Below are 22,283 nucleotides of genomic sequence, written 5' to 3' on the forward strand. Positions count from 1 at the left end.
CTGCTTTATAAAGCTTTACCGACCTTTCTTCGTCGCAGGCTATAATTTTAATTTGGCCTTGATACCAGCCAGCGTCAGTACATGATGGTAGTGGCCCTGTATTACTTAGTAGCACTTCCAGCGTCACATTAGTTAGAGCAGTCTGCACCCATTTCCATTGGGCCCTGGGAATTCTTCCTTCGAGATCACCCTCATCCAGGACGCCAATGATGATGCGATTCCGGGTCACTTCTGCAAATGTTTTATTAGGCGCTATGACTCGATTTTTCGGTGTTTTCGCTGATGGTTTGACCTCTTTAGTAGACCTCTGTATTTTGGTGGCCGCTGACGATGTTGTTGGCCTTTCGAGGGTGAAGTTATGTAGTACCTTCTTCTCCCACTCTATTGACTCGTTTACCTCCTTCGCCAGCTCAGTGATCCTTACTGTCGGTCATCTTCCGGCGAGAGCACTGGCCTCGGTGCTACCTGTGGCAGTATCTTCCCCAGCTCTCCGCATAGCCACAGGATGTCGACTACTTGGTTTGGTTCCGACAACTGTCACAGGAGGTGCCGATGTACTGGAGCTAGGCTTAACCTCCCAGTCCCAGCGCTTGCCCCCGATCCACCCTGACTAAGTTTGATTTCAGTCATCGTGGTGGCAGATTGAGAGCTCATTTGAAACGCTGCTCGTTTCTCAGAGCTTGTTGCCCCTTTTAGTTTGTTTGCTTGCCTTAGTTTTCGTTTTTTGTTATTGTTTAAGTTCATAGTTGGGACCACGAGTGTCGGAGAAGAGATGTCCCCCTGTGCATAGCTCCGAACTACACAGGCAAGGCTAGTTAAGTCCCAGGTCTAACATACAGGTGGCACTAGTTTTATTGCACTCACCTCTTTTTCAGTTAGTACTAACCTTAAAAAAACAGCTCCTAAGATTCATTATATTCTATTTATTAGAACGTGAGTTATTATGCTAATCTTGACACGACACTCTGGAGAGTATACTCGTGCACCAGGCAGAAATCCGCTACCACTTCGGAGGCGGGTTCCCACCTAGTGCCGGGTATCGACCTTGGGTCCCTCAAGGTGCTGAAGTCGAAGTACGGGTGCCGTCCTCACCTACATTCGGGGCTAATCTATTTACGTATTCAGGATAATGTGGATGACAAAGCGTAAATATACTCAGTCTCATGACTGAAGTGAAGTCAATATTCACACAGATAAATCTGCAGCATAGCAAAACGTCTACGGCTCTCTTGCGCCGTAGCAATGCATAACTGCAAACAAACCCACACATAAAAGAACCATGGGTATGTCACAAGCGTATATGTGGTCTAGGTGCTATGTCGTGGGGACAAATACTTCATTGTGAAGGGAATGTGAGACCGAGGTTGATCGAATACACGATGTTAAAAGAGCTATGCAATGTCGAAGCTATATATAGGGTGGGCCATGTGGGCAATTTCATGAATGACAACTTCGATTTCGTGTTTTGAAGCATCAATCGTCTCTGGATGATTCGCATAGCATTTGTCCTTAACGGCTCCCCACAAAGAATAGTCCAACGGGCTTAAATCACAACTCCGAGGCGACCAATTGATATCGGAATTTCGGCTGATTATTCGCTTTTCAAAAACGGTATTTAAAAGTTCGAGTGTAACTTTGGCAGTGTGACAAGTTGCACCGTCCTGTTGAAATCAAATGTCGCCCATGTCATCCTCTTCAATTTTTGGAAACAACTCGTTAAGCATGTCACGGTAACGCTCGCCATTTACTGTAACCGCGGCTCCTCGCTCATTTTCGAAAAAAAATTAAACGATGATGCCGCCAGAGCAAAAACCGCACGAAACAGTGACTCGTTGTGGATGCATTTGCTTCTCTACAGTAACGTGTGGATTTTCTGAGCTTCAAATCCGACAATTTTGCTTATTGACGTAGCCACCGATGAGAAAATCAGAAAAGAAGAACAAGACTCACCACTTTGGAAAAGGTTTTCAATATTTCCCAATTTTTTTCAAGCGTATAGCGTCCCATTTCGTAAATGTCAAACCTTTAAGTAAATTATGAACACATTTGGCATGTCATTTGTGTTACCATTCTCAAAAAAATATAGGTGGTTCAAAAAGCAAACTATATGGCCCACCCTATAATTTCGGCCTACCTCCCTACGACTCTTTACAGCCATCTCCTTCGAGGGAGCTAAGAGAAGTAGTCAAGTATGCAGAATCCGATAAGCTGGGGCTAATAGAGGGCAGCACATTAATCGGCTTTAACAACGTTGTTAGTTCTGTCTTTTCCAAACTGGATAAAGAAGTAAAGCGAATGTGTCTGGTGCTTAACGAGGACAAAACGAAGTACCTCATGTCATCAAACAAACAGTCGGCGCACTCGCGTATCGGCACCCACGTCACTGTTGACAGCTTTGATTTCAAGGTTGTAAAAGACTTATTTAGGAACCAGCACTAACACCGATAACAATGTCAGCCTGGAAATCCAACGTAGAATCTCTCTTGCCACCGAGTGCTACTTTGGACTAAGTAGGCAATTGAGTAGTAAAGTCCTCTCTCGACGAACAGAACTTTACTCTACAAAACTCTCATCATGCCCGTCCTAACGCATGGCGCAGAAGCGTGAACGATGACAACATCCGATGAAGCGACGCTTGAAGTGTTCTCGAATGGGATCCAGCCTTGTTTGAGAGAAAGATTATGTGCAAGATTTTTGCACCTTTGCACGTTGGCAACGGCGAATATCGCAGACGATGGAGCGATGAGCTGTATGAGCTTTACGACGAGATATAGCGCAGCGAATAAAGATCCAGCGGCTACGTTGGCTGGGTCATGTCGTCCGAATGGAAAAAAGGCTCCGACCCTGAAAGTATTCGATGCGGTACCAGCTGGTGGTAGCAAAGGAAGAGTAAGGCCCCCTCTGCGTTGGAAAGATCAGGTGCAGAAGGACTTTGCTTCACTTGGTGCGTCCAATTGGCCCCGGTTAGCACGAGAAAAAAACTACTGACGTGCCGTTTCCACGACAGTCGGTTCTACGTTACCGAAACGACCCGGATTTATATCCGGCCAAGGACTGTCACTCCAGCAGTATTCCTCGTATGTTAGTATGGGGAATGTTCATGCTGCTACAACAACAACAACGACTGACGCGGGTTGTTAATCCCGGCCAAAATGGCGTAAGCTGTTATCGCGCCAATTAAGAAGAGAAGAAATCAAATTCACAGAACATTGTATGGGGAAGCAGCAAATGCAAATGTCATCTGATTTGGTCATTCAACACTGGACACAAACCAACTTTTGTGACCAAAAGGAGACAAGAGGTGATTGACTTAACACTTACCAATAGGCCAGTTGGAAATCAAATCAGCCGATGGCGAGTTTTGGAAGAGGACTCTCTTTCTGATCATCGTCTTATCGAAATCCGACTGGGAATTGACACATTATCAATACCTTCCAGTAGGAACCCTCGAAATGTGGACTGGGACAGGTATGGTGAGCTTGTAACAGAGCGATTACCAAACCTGAAAAAACTCAAATCAGCAGAAATTATTGAAGATGCTACTAAGAAATTAGAAGGTACTTTAATCAATTGCTTTGAGGAACTGTGCCCACTCAGGCAAAGCAGACAGGGGAAAGCGGTTCCTTGGTGGAAACTGAACTGCCGAAGCTTCGTGTACGGTCCAGAATACTTCTTAATAAGGCCTTAAAGACCCAACCTGGACTGGGCTAATCATCGACTTACACAGAGAGAATAGAAGAAAAAAGTACGGTAAGCCAAACTTGAATCCCATAGAAATTTCTGCAGTAACGTCGAAGAAATGAGGGAAACAGCGAGACTTTGTAAGGTCCTTCATCTAAACCGCTCAGTAAGGCTGGATTCCATTCGAAAACCTGATGGTTCATACACCATTTCCAAATCGGAAACGTTTAATGCTCTACTCGAAACCCATTTTCCGGGTAGTAGAACTCTCTCTGAAGTAGAGAGTAGCATGAACAATAACAGTAGCAACGGTGGAACCTCCAGGTACAGCTGGTATATTGCTAGTCGGATAGTGACAAGGGAATCGATAATGTTTTCCTTGCCTTCCTTTGAAAACTTTAAGTCATCTGGACCTGACGGAATATATCCAGCAGTGCTTAAGAAAGGAGAGAGGCTGATTGAGGCCCTGAAAAGGATCTTCACAGTCTGTCTGGCACTTGGTTATATACCATCCCAATGGCGACGTTTAAGAGTAGTACTTATTCCGAAACCAGGAAAGGACGGAATAGTAGCAAAAATTTTTAGACTAATCAGTTTGACATCGTTCGTGTTGAAAAGTTTAGAACGAGTGGTGAAGACACATATTCGAGTGGGGGTATTGCCGAGAAGTACACTTAGTAGAAATCAACACGCTCACCAGAGTGGAAAATCATGTGAATCAGCCTTACACGATCTTGTTAGCAAGATTAAAGACCGGCGGGAAGCTGACCAATACACCATGGGCAGGTTCGTGGACATTGAGGGGGCTTTTGATTATGTCACCATCTGCTCGATATGTTCTTCCGCCGAACGAGACGGAGTTAATCAAACCATTGTAAAATGGATATATTCCTTGCTCTCTTAGAGGCTCTTAACCGCTGGTGAGAACCGTGACGAACTAATCACCGTCAAGATAAAGCAAGAATGTCTCCAAGAGGGTATTCTTTCTCCGCTGCTGTGGTGCTTGGTCGTAGACGACGGGGCATGGTCAAGTCCACAATCCGGGAACTATATATGTGCATGTTTATGCATCACGGGTGCCATGAGTACAACCTCTGGTGATGCCCTAAATGCTATGCTTGATTTGCTCGCCCTGGATTTTAGGATACAACAGGAAGCAATAAAAGCAATGTGTATACTCCATAAATATGGTTATGCTATCTGAGCATTATCCACTGTTTTTGGCCCCTAAAGACGGCCAGATACCCACAGTTTCATTTGGAAGGAAATTTTATGCCAGATTTCTATTGCGTGAGCAAGGGAGCAATCCAGAATGCATGCAGGGAGGTTTGACGGATATTCTCTTTACCGATGAGTCCAAGAATGAAATAGGGTGTGGAGCCGGATGGTACTTAAACGATAGTAATAGATATCAATAGCAACTGTTTTCCAAATGGAAGTTTTTGCCATCCTGAAAGTAGCGGAATGGATAATTGAGAGGAGATGGAGTGGAGTTTTCAGTGACAGCCAGGCTGCACTGGAGAACGCGAAGCAAACCTCGAAGATTCTTCAAGAATGTACGAAGAAGCTAAATTCTGTCGCAAGAAAAAACAGGCTTGTACTCATATGCGTTCCAATACACTCCGGTGTTCACGGAAACGAAATTGCTGATGAATTGGCCAACCGTGGATCAGGGGTTCCCCCACAAGGGTCAGAGCCAATAATCGGAATCAGTTGCGCAGGAATCATGAAATGGATCAGCGATTATGTAGGCAATCTGCATAAAGAACGATGGTCCGGTCTAGAACGCTGCAGAACTGCAGGACACAACCCATGGGGTCAGCATATGACCACCATTGGAATCATTGAGGACCCAATGTGCCTGTCGTGCTTGGAGGAGGCGGATAGCCCTGAGCACTTTCTCTGTGAGGGTCCTGTCTTTGCTAGAGCACGGCCACGAGTTTTGGGTTCCGATGTCGTGAGAATGAGTAATATTCGTTCTCTAAAACTGGAGGATATTTACAGATTTGCCAAAGAATATGGGAAATTCTCACAGGACTAACCATCTCTATCTCCGGCTCTATCCTTTCCTATCTCTTTCTCTGATACTTTTCTCCTTCCCTCCTTGACTATCTACCCTCTTTCCAGAGCTTAAAATGGGCTTTTTAGCCTGAGTGTTTTAGAAGCCACCAAATCTCCTGGTGCTCTTGGCTCGACCTTTTCAAATTTGAACTTTTATTATACTAAGAGTGACGCTACTTTTCTTATTTTCAAAACAATGGATCAAAAAAAATGTCGTGTTTTAATTTTACACCGCTTCTTGATGGGAAAACATACTGTTCAAACAAAGCAATGGCTTAAAAAGTGTTCTGGGGAATCCGCTTCATCAGAAACAACAATAAAACGACGATTTGCTGACTTCAATCATGGTCGTACGCAGTGGATGCATAACGCAGTGGACGTCTGAATGAGGCGGTAACTCAAGAAAACATTATGAAATCTACAAAATCATTTTGAATGATCGAAAAGTGAAGTTACGTGAGTTAGCTGACATCACAAAGATATCAAAAGATTGTGTTGGCTTTATATTGCATGAACATTTGATTATGAGAAAGCTCTGTTCACAAGTAAATAAAAACTATGGGAGAACTACATGAATTGAACTTCGAATTGCTCCCACATCCACCGTATTCGCCAGATTCGGCTCTGGCTGTTCGCAGTCCTACAAAAAATGTCTACCGGTAAGAAATTTCGCTCGATTGAAGAGGTTATTACTGAAACTGAGGTCTATTTTGAGGCGAAAAATAAATCGTTCTACAAAAGTGTTAATGAAATGTTAGAGCGACGCTGCAATGATTGCTTGCTGTTGATGAAAATTACGTTGATGCATGAAACTAATTTTTAACAAAACAAAACGTGTTTTCTTTGTTAGACCCGGGACTTTTCAGCTCATGTGTTATGTAGGCATCCCGTTGACACTACATCTGCCGATAAAACTCGTTCAAAATATAAGCTTTCAAGGGCGGAACTAAGTGTACGTCTCCCTTGCACAAAATATCATTTCCATTTATGCACTTTCTCAACATATTTACGGTCTCTAGTGCAGCGCTGATGGAACAGCCGCAACCGCCGCCGCAATCGCTACCACTGTCAACGACATCATCAACACTGTTTTTAGTTTTGGTCTCGCCGCTGGCAGTTTCGTCTCTCTAAAATATATATATACCAAGCATGTTAGATTACCAGGTCTGCTATTAAGCTGTGATGAAAAAGAAGTCCCTTATGAGATTTGGCCGCCGAATTCTGCACCATCATTTCACATGAAATCACACACTCGTCCAGTCAGTTATTGTTCAGATAGCAACGAAGAAAGATGAGTGAAAACCGTGTTGATTTTTTTACATAGGTCACTAACACAATTTAACAATTCTTTCACATATATTCACACACTCATCCAATCAGTCGTTCTTCAATAGCAAGGAAGCATCATGAGTGGATATTGTGTTGATTTTTTTTCGTATATCACTAACGCAATCTTACTGCCAGCCGATATTTGCACGATCAGTTCACACATAATCACACACTCATCTTAACACATTTTCACAGAACGGTCCAATCAGTCGTTGCTCAGACGGCAACGAAGTGTCATTGTGCATTTTGTATATCACTAACACAAGCAAAACTTGGTTATACACATCCCAACGACGTCGTATATTAAATAGCACACCTCTAAAAATATTTTCACCATGAATGTATAAAGCATAGTTCACTACACATTTAATAAATTTTTTTTAACGATTCGAAAGCCTTAGTCAGTGTGGGACTTGAACGCCACTAAAAGCACCTCAATTCCGACGGTTCATCCTACAGGGATACCGTTTTGGTAATTACGTCTGGACGCCGTCTTGAGCAATAAGCTCAATCGTCAGTTATATTTGTCTGTTGTTCTTCTTGCTGCATTTTATCAATGCGACAGTTGTGGTTGCTGCCGCGTTTGTGTCGCATCATTCCTGCGCTTTTAATCAATGTTGCGAAGTTCCACGATAATTCGTGTTGCAAAGCATTTACCGCCTCTATTTTGCATTCGACTCAAGCATTTGTGGAACTAGGTTATTGGGCGTCAGAAACACACCAGTTGTTCTTTCTAGGTCATCGCGTTCTTTAATAAACCAGCCAAGTCTAGGTGATGCATCATCAGTCCAACCAGCCGTCTGCACTCCCCTCTGCTTAATGACAGAAGGGTTTGCGACAGTTGATCGGACATGACAGGTAACACCAGTTTTGTCCATACGCAGCCTCTCTCAGCCTGCCCAGCTCGCTTGTTGGTGGTAGTTACCCATTTGCTAACCGTGGCTGTGATGGCCGCAGAAGGGAGTGGCAAAACGGACTCTGGGCCAAAGAAGTTGGCCTTAGAGTCCATCTTAGCTAAGGAGTCAGAGGTCTCGTTACCCGCGATACCCACGTGTCCCGGGACTCATGTTAGCATCAGGCTATTATGTATACCGACATAGTTCAGCCTGGATTTACAGGACTAAGCGCAGCTTGGCTGTCGCTGCAGACACATATAGATCTGCCTCTCCATCGCTTTTCCACAACAAAGTTCATCGCTTCTTGAACTGCATACACCTCCACTTGAAACACAGATGCATGCATTCCAAGAGCAAAGTGTAGTTTTGTCCCGCTGGATTCCACGTAAACCCCAGAGCCGGAGCTATGCTCGGTCCTGGAGCCATCCGTAAAAATGCAAACACTATGTTTGCCGGCCTCATTTTCTGAGTCTTCCCACAACTGAGCCTCTGGTGGCACTACACTGTATCTCTTTTCAAGTATGACTCTTGATGGCATGGAGAGAATCGTTGAATCGAAGTCGATGCCTTCTCTGTGTTCCATTGCCGGACAGGGGCCGTACCAGTTCCCATTGTGTTTCAGCCTGCAGATGGCCTTCTAGGCCTCTCCTTGGATGAAAGCTTCAAGTGGTGGCCAGAAAGCGGTCAGCGCTTTGGACGTCTTTGTTTCAACGTGTAATTTCCATAGGAGCTTACTATCGAGGATCACTCCAAGATATTTAATTTCCTTGGATAGCTGGATTGTGACTCCTTTTAGCATTGGCAGAACGAGTCCATCAAGCTTCCTCCTTCTGGTGAAGAGGATAATAACAGTCTTGGCGGGATTTGCCGACAGCCCATTCGCACAGCACCAAGTGTCAATCAGATCTAGAGTTTTCTGCACTTTCCTGCCGATGTTCATAAGCGAAGGACCTGTTACCAAACAAGCAACATTGTCCACATATGCTTGTGCGTAGACTCCCGAATCGTTTAAGGTGATGAGTAGAGGATCGATTACCATGTATCAGAGCAATGGAGACCGCACACCGCTTCGGGGGCAGCCTCTATTAACCTCGGATGACACCAGCAGATCTTCCTCTGCTCGCACCGAGACAATTCCTTGGCCCAGCATCGAATGAATCCAATTTACTAGCACCCGGTCTATGCCGTGCCTACTAGCAGAGCTAGACATACTGTCAAAAGTGGCATTATCAAACGCCCCCTCAATGTCTAAAAAGATGCCCATAGCGCAGTCCCTCCTATTGATGGCCAGCGACAAGGTTTTGCAGTTCCGACTCGGAGGATTTTTCACTTTGATAGGCATGCTGAAATAGAGACAGAGGGTGAGCCTTCACCGACTTCTCAAGTATGCGCAGATCCACTCGTGGGTAACGCTTTTGGGGCTGGTGTAGTCGTCTCTTCCAACGTTTGGGATGAAAGCGACCGTCACCATCCTCCAAGAGCGTGGTATGTAGGCCAGTACCAGGCATGCCGAGAAGATTTTCTTCAGCATGGCAGGATATATGCCATCTTGTCCGGGCGACTTGTAACCGCCAAAAGATTTGATGGCAAATCGAATGGCGGCTTCACTCACCACAGATCTGGCAACGAACCATTCATGCCGAGAAGGTGTAGCAGCTCTGACAACCGCCTCTATCAATAAGGGCTGTTGCCGGCTGACGCTTATCTGATTACCAGGATAGAGAGACTCCATCAGCAAGCTGAGTGTCTCACTTTTGCCGCTCCGTGAAGGAGCCATCAGATTTCCTAAGTGACCCCAGCTTTGTAGTTGGGCCCCTTTTCAGGATCCTAACCAATTTTGCCGTGTTACTCAGAGATTCAATACCGCTGCAGAATTCCTTATATGAGGCTCTTCTCGATTCCCGAATAAGCGTCTTGCAGTTCTCCTCTTCAGGAGGATGGTTCCATGTGTAGAAGTCCACGCAAGTGGGGAAAGTTACTGATCGCCATTCACTTGGGAGTGGCCAGGACGATTCTTCTACATATGGTTCAAGTAGCTCACAACGGCCGGGACTAGCCCACGTATCCTCTGGGTAGCTTCCGAACACCCGTTCGGGAGTGAGCTAACGTGAGAAGGCGAAGCATTCCAGAATAGCTGGTTGTGCGCTGGGTTTGGGACCCGCCACTTAAAAACCTCCCCCAATGAAAACACACAAAGCCTCGGATGAGAACTTCCAACACTGATGACGACCCCTACAAACGAAATAAGGAATATGATTTGAGGGCATGCACCTGGAATGTCCGGTCCCTTATTGGGGAAGGTGCCTCTGCCCGGCTGGTTGATGTCCTCGTGAGAGTAAAGGCTGACATCACTGCCATCCAAGAGATGCGATGGACGGGGCAAGGAAAGAAAACCATAGGACCTTGCGACGTCTACTACAGCTGCCATGTAAAGGAGCGCAAATTCGGTGTCGGATTTGTTGTGGGAGAGAGACTTCGTCGCCAAGTACTGTCGTTCACTCCGGTGGACGAGCGTCTCGCAATAATCCGCATCAAAGCGCGCTTTTTTAACATCTCGCTAATTTGCGCCCACGCCCCGACGGAAGAGAAGGACGATGCGATCAAAGATTCCTTCTATGAGCGCTTGGAACGTTCCTATGAGCGCTGCCCCCGCCACGACATAAAAATAGTGCTTGGCGACTTCAACGCCAGGATTGGCAAGGAGGGAATTTTTGGTCCCACAGTCGGAAAATTCAGCCTGCACAACGAAACATCCGGTAACGGATAGAGGCTGATCGACTTCGCCGGGGCCCGAAACATGGTTGTCTGCAGCACCAGATTCCAGCATAAAAAGGTACACCAAGCTACCTGGCTGTCTCCTGGTCGAAAAACACGAAACCAGATCGATCATGTTGTGATAGATGGAAGACACGCTTCTAGTGTATTAGATGTACGCACGATCCGAGGACCCAACATCGACTCGGATCATTACCTTGTTGCAGCCAAACTGCGCACCCGCCTCTGTGCAGCAAAAAACGTACATCTACCTACGCAAAGAACGTTCGACACCGAAAAGCTGCAATCACAACAGACAGCCAGAAGATTCGCCACTCGACTCTCACTCCTGCTCTCGGAGAGCACTGCGCAAAAAACCGGCATGCGCGAGCAATGGAGCAACAGTTCTCGTTCCCTACGTACCGCCGCCGAAGAAGAAATCGGATTCCGGCGAGCCCGAAAAAACAATTCGTACGACGAGGAATGTCATGCTGCCGCAGAAAGAAAGGATGCCGCCTATAGAGCCACGCTGCGATCGGGCGCAACGCGAGCCATGTGGGATCGCTACAGAGAGCTGAAAAAGGAAGAGAGACGTATTATCCGACAGAAGAAACGAGAGGCCGAAATACGTGAGTGCGAGGAGCTTGAGATGCTGGCCAATAGGAACAACGCCCGAAAATTTTACCAGAAAGTTCGGCGGCTTACAGAAGGTTTTAAGACCGGGGCGTTGTCCTGTAAGAACAAAGACGGCGATCTGGTGACTGACGTACAGAGCAATCTTAAATTATGGAGGGAACACTTCTCGAACCTGTTAAACGGTGACAGCTGTGCATGTCATAGAGAATGTAAAGATCCCGATACCCCAATCGTTGACGACGGAATTGTCGTTCCGTTACCCGATCATGACGAGGTGAGAATAGCAATATCACGGCTAAAGAACAACAAAGCCGCAGGCGCCGACGGACTGCCGGCTGAGCTATTCAAATATGGCGGCGAGGAGCTGGTAAGGTGCATGCATTAGCTCCTATGCAGAATATGGTCGGATGAAAGCATGCCTGCCGATTGGAATTTAAGTGTGCTCTGCCCAATCCATAAGAAGGGCGATCCTGCAATTTGTGCCAATTACCGCGTGTGTAGAATGAGACAGTTGACGATGCCATTAACAACACTGAAAACAAACGACAGTGATTGTCCTTCCTAGAGATCCTATATTAATTAGCTTTAACCGAGAATTATAGGCTGGAACAGGGGCGTCAAATTGTAGAGAACATAATGACTGCTTAAGAAATATTTTTTTAACGTGCTTTATTCTATTTATTGAAAGTTGTTCGTAAGGTCTGCAAATGATAACAGCGTACTGTAAGTAAGAACAACCAAGAACCGTAAACCGAAGTTTGTAGGTATACGCATCAGAAAATTCAGATGTCTTGAGACGAATGAAGCCTAGGACCAAGGGCGAGAAATCTTATCTTTATATTGTAAGTATTTATTTTAAATAAAATATTCATTTCTTAGCTATGGCAAGTGAAAAGTTAACAAGACAAGTTAAAAAGGAAATTTTTTCGCTATAACAAAAAAATTATATATGTGGAGCCCAATGGGCGAGTTATACGAGAGTCATCCTACTACGCGGATCCAATCCATCTTGTTATAGGGGGATTTCTGTATTGTTAATGATGAGCATAAACAATGTACACAATACAATAATTAGTCCTAAACGCAATCAATTGTACATCTAATCCTTATCGCCCAGCTCTACTTGATAATAGGTAAATAGAAAATAGCTTAAATGAAGACTATTCTAACACGCCAGGAATTTCAAATATTCTGGCACAATACAATAGTTCGCAAATGTTTTTTTTTTAGCCATTTTTGAACAAATGTACATGGCAGCAAACTTTATATACATTCTGTCAAAAAATATCGGGAATTGTTCATTTAAAAGGCGCGCGTTACACATATGTCTAAATTTTTTTTGCTGGAATGTTAGTACATACAACTGTACTCTATAGTGTCCCAGAGTCCGAGCGTGATCTGTCAGTTAGCTTATTTTTGGCATTTAATTATATTAGTCAACCGCAGGCGTGCTCTGCGGTTTTCACTATGGATAAAAATATCGCCCAAGAATTTGTCTTAAATTTTGTGTTTTGAACGGGATTTCGTGTGCCGAATCGTTAAAAATACGGGTATACGAGTAGTATAACGCTTTTACAGAGGGCCGAGAACTCGTGGAAGATTTGGCCCTATCTGGTCGCCCATCAACGTCTTCAACGGATGAAAACATCGACAAAGTGAAGAAAATGGTGCTGGACCACCATTATTTAAGCTTGGGGGACCTTAGCGTGTCTCACGAATCAATTCACAACATTATACACCATCAATTGGGCATGTGATGCGTGGCTGAAGACATGCTTGAGTAAGTGAATTCGGGCCCAAAGTTTATCCAGCGCATCATAACAGATGTTGAGACGTGGGTATATCACATTGACATGCCAGTCAACAGGCGGCTGAATGGCGCTATCGACATGAGCCGAAACCCAAAACTCCAAGTCAAGGTCAGTCAAAAGTGAAAGTCATGCTACTCGTTTTCTTTTATTAACATGGTGTTGTGCACTCGGAATTCATTCCAAATGATTCTACGGTAAATAAGGAATATTATTTGGAAGTTATGCGACGTTTGAGTGTGAGTAAGAAACGGCCCAATTTGTGCAAAGAAAACTCATGGATCTTGCACCAAGATAACGCACCGTCTCACAAGGCTCATGTTATGAACACCTTTTTGACCAAAAACTCGACAAATATCATCAAACAACCCACGTATTCACCGGGTGTTGCCTCTTGTGACTTTATTTTTTTTCGCAAAACTTAAATTGCCACTGCGAGGACACCGCTTTGACTCTATGGCCACGCTGAAGGACTCGAAGAAGATCTCTTCAAACGCATTTAAAAGGTGCTTTGATGACTGAACTAACCGTTGGAATATGTGTATTACTTCGAATAGAGGCGACAAAATAAACTTTGAGGATTAAAGAATTATTTTGCACTTATATATATTAAACGTTTAGTACGTACTTTTTACGACATATTTTCTTCAAGATGCGTCGTTTTAATAATTTCAGTTCCTTGTTGGGAAACAAGCATAAACTCGACACTGGACCTTTAAGCGTTAGCGAAATGGTTAAAACAACGCATTTTGAAGAATATTAACCAAAACGGGATGGTCAATGCTGCCAATTAAAGAAAAATGATGTGGAAAACTAGTATCTATGCGGTAACAGCCCACTACAGCACATCAACATTTTGACCAGTTTTAACTGTTTTTTAAATTCTTATTATTACAAATTGGGAGGAATTTCGAAGGGATCGAAATAGCAACTGGGCTATAAAATTGTAACGGAGAAGCTTAACGCCAACCCCACATCTAGACAGTGATGCTATCAGTAGAATAATGGATGAATTGTTTCCCACATACCCTATGCTGTACGGGACCCGGAAACCCGCAAGGTGACGAGATGCTCCCACCCTTCACTACGAGAAAGATTTCGAATACTTGTATGGTGGTTCATTGATTGGGTGAAGTGAAGATTCATCCAGAATCCAGTTAGCGCTTCCGCATCATTTTTTTGCCACATCTTCGTTACCAACTTGTTTAATTTTATTTACAACATGACTATATCCAGTCAGTGCGGTTTAAGAAACTTATTTGGTTGTTGACGTCTAAGCTAGCAAGTTGTTCGAGATTTTCGAACAATGGTTTGCCCAGGCTTGACATTCTCTCCTTCCATAAGGTAGGCCAGTCATAGTGGAAAAGGACAATCGTTTCCTTTTTCTATGGCTGCGGTTGTAAATGGGCCATAACGTTCTCCTAATTTTGCTTATCGTCTATCCATCTATAATCCGCGATTCGGAAGTATTTTGAAGAAATTGCATTATTAATTGCACTCAGTGGTATGAATACTGAGTCTTGATCTTGATCGTTTTTCATGACAGAATTTAATTTTTCTATTATTTGGCAGGGAACGTGTCATTAAATTACCCAAGGTACATTAAACAGGTAGCAATTTAATTTTTCTATTATTTGGCAGGGAAGGTGTCATTAAATTACCCAAGGCACATTAAACAGGTAGCATATTTAATGTGTCTTGGGGTAATTGAATGACACGCTCCCTGCCAAATAATACAACAAAAATAGTCAAACTCTTGATGTGCTACTGCTTTGCTGCGGGGGGTTTCTCCCCTTGATACATTGGCTCAAGCATGGCAAAAACACTCTGGGTCGGAATATTTCAAACTCCTCACATGAAAATATATTCGTTTTTAGGATATCAAAATTCTTCGCACACAACTAATATAATCTGGGTTTTAAAATCTTGTTGCTTTGTATAATTGCTATGAATGTATAAATAGATTGGAATCGAAGAGCAATTATATTGTATTTACGTATCAGAAAGATTGTGAACAGAACTGTTCTTTTATAGTAGCTCTTTGGTTCCTCTTAAAAATGTCATATTATCCAGGAATAAAGAAAACATCAGTGAGATCAAAGAATGCTGTGTTTCAGCTTAAGGCTTACGACAGATGACAAAATGAGAAGCATAAAAATGCCTTGAAGTAAATGAAAAATGTATTTAGATAGAATTTATTCACACATTGGTTGGTTTGCTTGGATGATAGTAAAACCTTGCACTTTTTCGCTTTGCTTCTTTCTCCAGTCTGGAGAAGGCAGAACTAACAGCGCGGTTATCAAGGTCAACAACAACAATTAAAGGTCAACAATTGTACGCTCTTCTAAAAAAATTGTCTCTGAGGGATTAAGTCCTCTTTGAAACTTCACTTGGTACCAAACGGCTCGGAGAGGTCCTTCCGTATTAGTTTTGCGGTGATACCAAATTCAGACGTCGCGGCATGTAGGTAACTCCAATTCATACTGTCGGATGAAGCCTTGAAAATATGGTGTGTGTCGATTCTCCTTTCATGGATTTCTTCCAAAATTTGGAATATTGTGAATATCTGGTCGACTGTGGACTTTCCAGGTCTAAAGCCACATTGATAAGGTCCAATCAGTTGGTTGAGGGTGGGCTTCAGCCGCTCACGCAATACGCTTGCTAGAACATAATAAGCGATATTTAGAAGACTAATCCTGGGGTAATTGACACAGATTGCAGGATCAGCCTTCTTACGGATTGGGCAGAGCACACTTAAATTCCAACCGGCATGCATGCTTTCATCCGACCATATTTTGCATAGGAGCTGATGCATGCACCTTACCAGCTCCTCGCCGCCATGTTTGAATAGCTCAGCCGGCAGTCCGTCGGCGCCCGCGGCTTTGTTGTTCTTTAGCCACGTTATCGCTATTCTCACCTCGTCGTGGTCGGGTAGCGGAACGACAATTCCGTCCTCTATGATTGATGTATCGGGATCTTCATATTCTCTCTGGCGTGATGCGCAGCTATCAATATTTAACAGGTTCGAGAAGTGTTCCCTCCATAATTTAAGTATGCTCTGGATATCAGTCCCAAGGTTCTTACCGAAAAACGCCCCGGTCTTAAAACCTTCTGTAAGCCGCCGGACTTCCTGGTAGATTTTTCAGGCGTTGTTCCCATTGGTCACCATCTCAAACCCCTCGCACTCACGTATTTCGGCCTTTCGTTTTTCTGTCTGATAAAACGTCTCTCTTCCTGCCTTAGCTCCCGGTAGCGATCCCACATCACTCGCGTTGCGCCCGATCGCATCATGGATTTATAGGCAACATCTTTTCTTTCTGTGGAAGCATGACATTCCTCGCCGAACCAACTGTTTTTTCAGGCTTGCCGGAAACCGATTTCTTCTTCGGCGGTGGTACGAAGAGAGCGGGAAATGTTGCTCCATTGCTCGTGCATGCCGGTTTGTTGGACTGTACTCTCTGAGAGCAGGAGTGAGAGTCAAGTGGCGAATCTCCTGGCTGTTTGTTGTCATTGCACCTTTTCGATGTCGAACATTCCTTGCGTAAGTAGATGTACGTTTTTTCCTGCACAGAGGCATGTGCGCAGTTTGGCTACAACGAGGTTCGTAGTATGTTCGTATGTTCATCTAAAACACTAGAAGCGTGTCTCTCATCTGTCACAACATGTTCGATTTGGTTTCATGTTTTTCGATCAGGAGACAGCCAGGTTGCTTATTGTATTTTTATGCTGGAATCTGGTGCTGCCCCGACAAAGTCGATCAGTCTCTGTCTGTTACTGGATTTTTCGTGGTGTAGGCGGAAGTTTTCGACTGTGGGACCCAAAAATTCCCTCTTTGCCTACCCTGGCGCTGAAATCGCAAAGCACGGTTTTTATGTAATCTGTGGACTCATCGTCCTTCTCTTCCATCGGGGCGTGGGCGCCAATGAGCGAGATGTTAAAAAATCGGGCATTAATACGGATTATTGCGAGGCGCTCGTCTACTGGAGTGAGCGACAGTACTTGGCGACGAAGTCTCTCTCCCACAACAAATCCGACACCGAATTTAAGTTCCTTTATACGGCAGCTGTTGCAGACGTCGCATGGTCCCAAGTTTTTCTTGCCTTTTCCCGTCCATCGCATCTCTTGAATGGCAGTGATGTCAGCCTTTACTCTTACGAGAACATAAATTGTAGTCCTTAGTTCATTTGCAGGGGTCGTAATCAGTATAGGAAGTTCTGATCTGAGGCTTTGTGGCTGTTTTCATTGGGGGGGGGATATTTAAGTGGCGGGTCCTAAACCCAGCGCCCAACCAGCTATCCTAGAATGCTTCGGCTTCTCACGTTAGCTCACTCCCAAACGGGTGTTCGGAGAGTACCCAGTGCATACTTGGGCTAATCCTGGAAGTGGTGCGCTGCTTGAACCATATGCAAAAGAATCGTTCTGGCCACTCCCCAGTGAATGGCGATCAGTAACCTCCATCTTTTATAACAATACTAACAGGCAGAAAATGTGAAATGTAGCAATAAACAGTACGAACAGAGTATATGAAGAACTGGACGATAATGTTAGTCAAAGTTATTTTAAAGATGACATAGACAAATTTGAAATTTGATGGATTTTTAAAGACAGATTTAATTCCATTATGCTTAATGCCCTTATAATAAAGGCTGCTCTTTATGTAACTTAAATGAGAAAGAAAAAATCCAACATTTTCTTGAACGATGTCCAACATTAAAAAATTAATCAGTTTACTTACTTGTGCTTTAAAGTACAGACAATTTATTATAGATGAATAGTTTCTGGCAGATTGTGTTGTTTTTTTTTTTTTTAATCTATCTATCTAGCTGTCTAAATATTTAAGTACACGTATTTAGTATCATTATTTATTATTATTGTTTTTTTTTTTCAATACAATCCATAGAAAATATATTCAGATTTTGAGCTGCAAGGTGTATTGGAGGATAAACTCAATTCCAAAGCATACCAAACTGTTGCTCAGCGTGTGGCCACTGAGGAGGCAACGTGCGCACTCAGCATGCCCGATGTCGCTGAGTGTGAGGAGTAAGTAAAATTAATCAAGTACTCCATCCTTATATATACATTGTTTTCTTTTTTATAGCAACATGGATACCATACAGGGTGAGGGTGGGGTCGAAGATGTTACCGGAGACGAGGTAGCCGGCAGTAGCAGTACTGGCGGCATTTCACGAGGTTTACCAAAACCAAAAATTGCCGCTGCACAAGCAGCGGCCGTAACAAACGTTGTGGCTGGTCGTGTTGGCAATTTGCTGGGCAAAGGTATTGGTGGGCTTAGTTCGAAGCTCGGAGGTGGAAGTTGGTTTTAAAGTTATCAAAAATTGGCTTTCCATTATCAAAATCGTGTTGGCATTAGATGGCGTGTAAGAGATCGGGGCATACAACTTTTTTTTTAATAATATGAAAGTAACTAAAGTACTAAAAATGATTTGGAAGCAAGGAAGCATATAGAAAATTAAACACCATAAGTTATATTCAACGTAAGCATGTGTCTGACAGATTAATGAAACCAACGCAAGACTGAGTCTTGTCGAGGCCCTCTGCTCCCGAGAGGAGTGAACAAGGAAGAAAAAACATGTGTCTGCGCATTGTATATTATATGTTTACTTACTTGTACATGTATAAGTACATATATACAAACATATGTATTACAAATACCAATTATGTATGCCTGCATAATGTATATCAAGGTATAAACAATAGTAAAATTTTAACAAAAAAACAATATTACATAAAATTTATGTTTCATTTTATAACTGAAGCCCAGAAATAACTCTTAAGCTGGCCGCACATAGACAATAAATCAAAGTAAACCGTTGAAAGCCATTTTGCTACATACCATACGTGTGGATCGGTCGACGATTTTCATTTCAAGTTGCTCATCGCCGAGTAAAGATGGAACGCGAAAAAATATATATGTATAATTATAAATATAGGTATAAGCATCAGTGTAGCTTTTCTCTAATGAGGGATAACTTTTGCACAAGTCAAATAATCTTCAATAAATGCTTTATTTGTTGTAGCCAAACATAGATCACAAAAGAAGTGACAGAAACCTTCACACTTCCCTACACACACTCAACTGATTGTAAAGATTTCAATTTTAAAACATTCAATAAGCATTTTAAACAACAAACTGTGTCACACACATGCCAAACCGTTAAAATTTCAACAGATTGATTCGATTTGTTGCGCATTTGCGGCCAGCTTTAATTCCGTTTTCGGACATCGCGAAAAGGCTAAATGAAAAAGAGGTGTGCAGTCATATCTTAATCATATCCAATAATAGTTTAAGGCCACTTAAGATAAAATAAAATTGTTCTTTTTAATTGCTTTCGTTATTTTTTATTTAAATTTCAAGAAAAAATACGACCACGCATATACATAGTATATATAGTAATTTGCAAACTATACCTCTTATTATAAGGCGCTTTTTAAGTATTTTTCCTCTGCTGAACTGTAAAAGAAAATGTATTAACTATTAAAGGGTGATCAGATTGGAAGTACTTTTGCGATAGGGTTTTTTTGACAGTTCATGCGTGAGTACTGTAAAGGTAAATATATAATTTTTTCAGTATTCATTGACATTCCATCATAGAAAGACATACGTTTCAATAACGTTTATAAATCGTACAATTGCGTTACGAAAATCGACGCTCTGTAAAAAATGTTCATCGCGCGCTTAGGCCAACTTATGGTGTACAACGATGAGACCGATTTTTGGCTGAATGGATACATCAATAAGCAAAATTGTCCTATTTGGGCGGAAGAGCAATCCGAAGCGCTATCCCGCCATGATAAACGACTTTTTGTGATATCACACCGTTGGACCTTTATTTGTGGAGGTACGCACAGTCTAAATGTGGATAAACCAGCTAGGATTGAGGCATTGGAAGCCAACATTACTAAAGTTATTCACGAGATACTAACCAGTTGTATGCTGCGTCCGAGGCGCAGGTGGTGTTTTGTAAGGAACTTTGTTTTGGCAGAAATACACGCGGGTGTTTGTCATTACCGGCCGATGAGCGACGTTATCAGAAAAAACTTTTTTTATCATTTGGTATTTCATGCTTGAGACTTCGAACCCGGGTACTAGTCTCACACCAACTCACTCGGCTACTTTGGCCTCCTAACATGCATTATATTGTTATATCTAATCTTACTTTATTTCCTCTTATCTAATCTAATCAAGTTTATTATTTAATCTCATTTGATCGTGTCTTACCTTTCTTATCTGGCAACTATGAGTGGGTCAAGTCGTATAAATCGGCTCTCTCTTCAAGATTTACAAAGATTTCGACGAAAGTTACAAAGTGGTTCAAAATTGTTTCGGTGTTGCAGGCGATCCACGCTCGCCGGAGGCAATTGAAGGTCAGCGAAATATTTTTCAGTTAAATATACAAAGAAGTAAGACTGAGCACTTTGACTTCTTTTTAATAAGCGCACTGTTTGATTTTGGAGATAAGTTTGCAATATTTCCCAAGGTTGTTCAATCGTAAAGCAAAACATTCAGTATGATACTGACTTTCTGTCAAGGTTTCTAGTGGGAAAGAGTTGACATTAACAAATAATTTAAAACAAGCACTATGTGGACCACCCGGCACTTTCGTTGACGTTCGCACAAACATTTGACGAGATTGAAAACGGAGTAAACGTAGCCAAGGCCGGGGTTGTATAGTCCAAGGGAGCATTTAAAATCACCACGGAAGGAAACCAATATAAGTACACCGATTGAAGATCATTCGTTCAAACGTTTCATTTAATGGCACTCATTTCACCCCAGCAAAGATCACCTCCAGTTTCAAACACCAATGTGGGCATTGGATTTTACAGCTTAGAGTAACTTGACTTCACTATTACTAAAATATCCAATGTCACAGCCCTCAAAGCCGAAGCTTATCCATGATGGAAATCCCAAAATCCACATTTATGCGCAAACGAGGATTAGAGAATAAAAGTGCGTTTTTTAGGCGCAATGTACAAAACTCTGACGTATACATCAGTATCATACAATGCTGTGCTTGAAGGTACAACGATTTAAATCGAGTGTCTCAATGTTGATCACTACCAAGACGAATATAATACCTATTTACTTTTATTTTTCGAGCTTTTGACAAGGCCCACGTCATGCACCATAGTAATATAAAATAAATAAACAAATCAAACAAAGGGATGAGAAACTACATGTTTGTAAATATTAAGTGAATGGCTTGGTGCCGCATGTTAAGTTGTGAAAGCACAACTGAATATTAAGTCTCCAAATGCAGTTTTTATACAGATGACGCCGTGGCAAGATAGTGTGTGCGTGTGTATGAATAATTTGTTTTGTTTGTTGGTTTCTATTGCTTTTGCTTACTCTTACCCCGCAGAGAACGGTAATGAAGAAGTCTCCCGAGCTACGAATAGTGTGTTTTGTCAAAAATTAAGTGTAGCCGGGAAGACTTTTTCACCTCACCCAACTCGACAGCGGGGAAGTTCTTAACAGAGCTGATTACAGTGATTTCTGTATAATTACATTAGCTCTGCTCAGTTTTTGGTTTCGCCATTTGAATATATGTACATTTATTTGTTCCTTTGACAAACGTATAATAATTTTGTTCAATTTACATTTTATTATAGGGAATAATATATGTATGCACTTTCTAGATAACATAAAACATTGAAATTTAAAATAAATAAAAGAAAAATTGAAGGACACGTATTAGCATATATGGGACAAATAAGTTCAATCGCATCTTTAACAAATATAGTGCTGCACACACATGCATGTACTGAAGCAAGCATGACCTACCTCACGAGGCATCGCCTATCATATTTACATACATATAATAATTAAGGAATAAATACCCGAATGATCGAATTCCTGCCTAGGTTAGGTTGAAGCTCACGCTCATGTTTTTTTTATTGCTTCCAAAAAATATTAAATAAATAAAATATATATAAGTGATACTGTAATCCATTTTTAAAATACTTACTATGATAATTTAGATAAGTACATTAATATAATTCTTCTTATTATACTACAAAAGATCAGTTGATTTTTTTCGTTTAAGCCTCTTCTTTTTGAATTTTCTTCAGCAGGAAGCTTCCTCATCGTCGGATT

The 22,283-nt window shown here is 42.5% G+C and overlaps 1 protein-coding gene across 1 annotated transcript in view; it reads left to right on the plus strand.

The window, feature by feature from the left end:
- Positions 1-22,283, plus strand: part of LOC129250204 (calcium-dependent secretion activator-like) — a 136,508-nt gene that overhangs the window by 75,159 nt on the left and 39,066 nt on the right. The window contains exons 4-5 of the mRNA XM_054889840.1: positions 18,066-18,205; positions 18,264-18,442. Coding sequence (XP_054745815.1) covers positions 18,066-18,205; positions 18,264-18,442 — 319 coding nt within the window. The remainder of the gene's footprint in view (positions 1-18,065; positions 18,206-18,263; positions 18,443-22,283) is intronic.

This window comes from Anastrepha obliqua, chromosome 6, assembly GCF_027943255.1.
Source record: "Anastrepha obliqua isolate idAnaObli1 chromosome 6, idAnaObli1_1.0, whole genome shotgun sequence".
Taxonomy (NCBI): Eukaryota; Metazoa; Arthropoda; class Insecta; order Diptera; family Tephritidae; genus Anastrepha; species Anastrepha obliqua.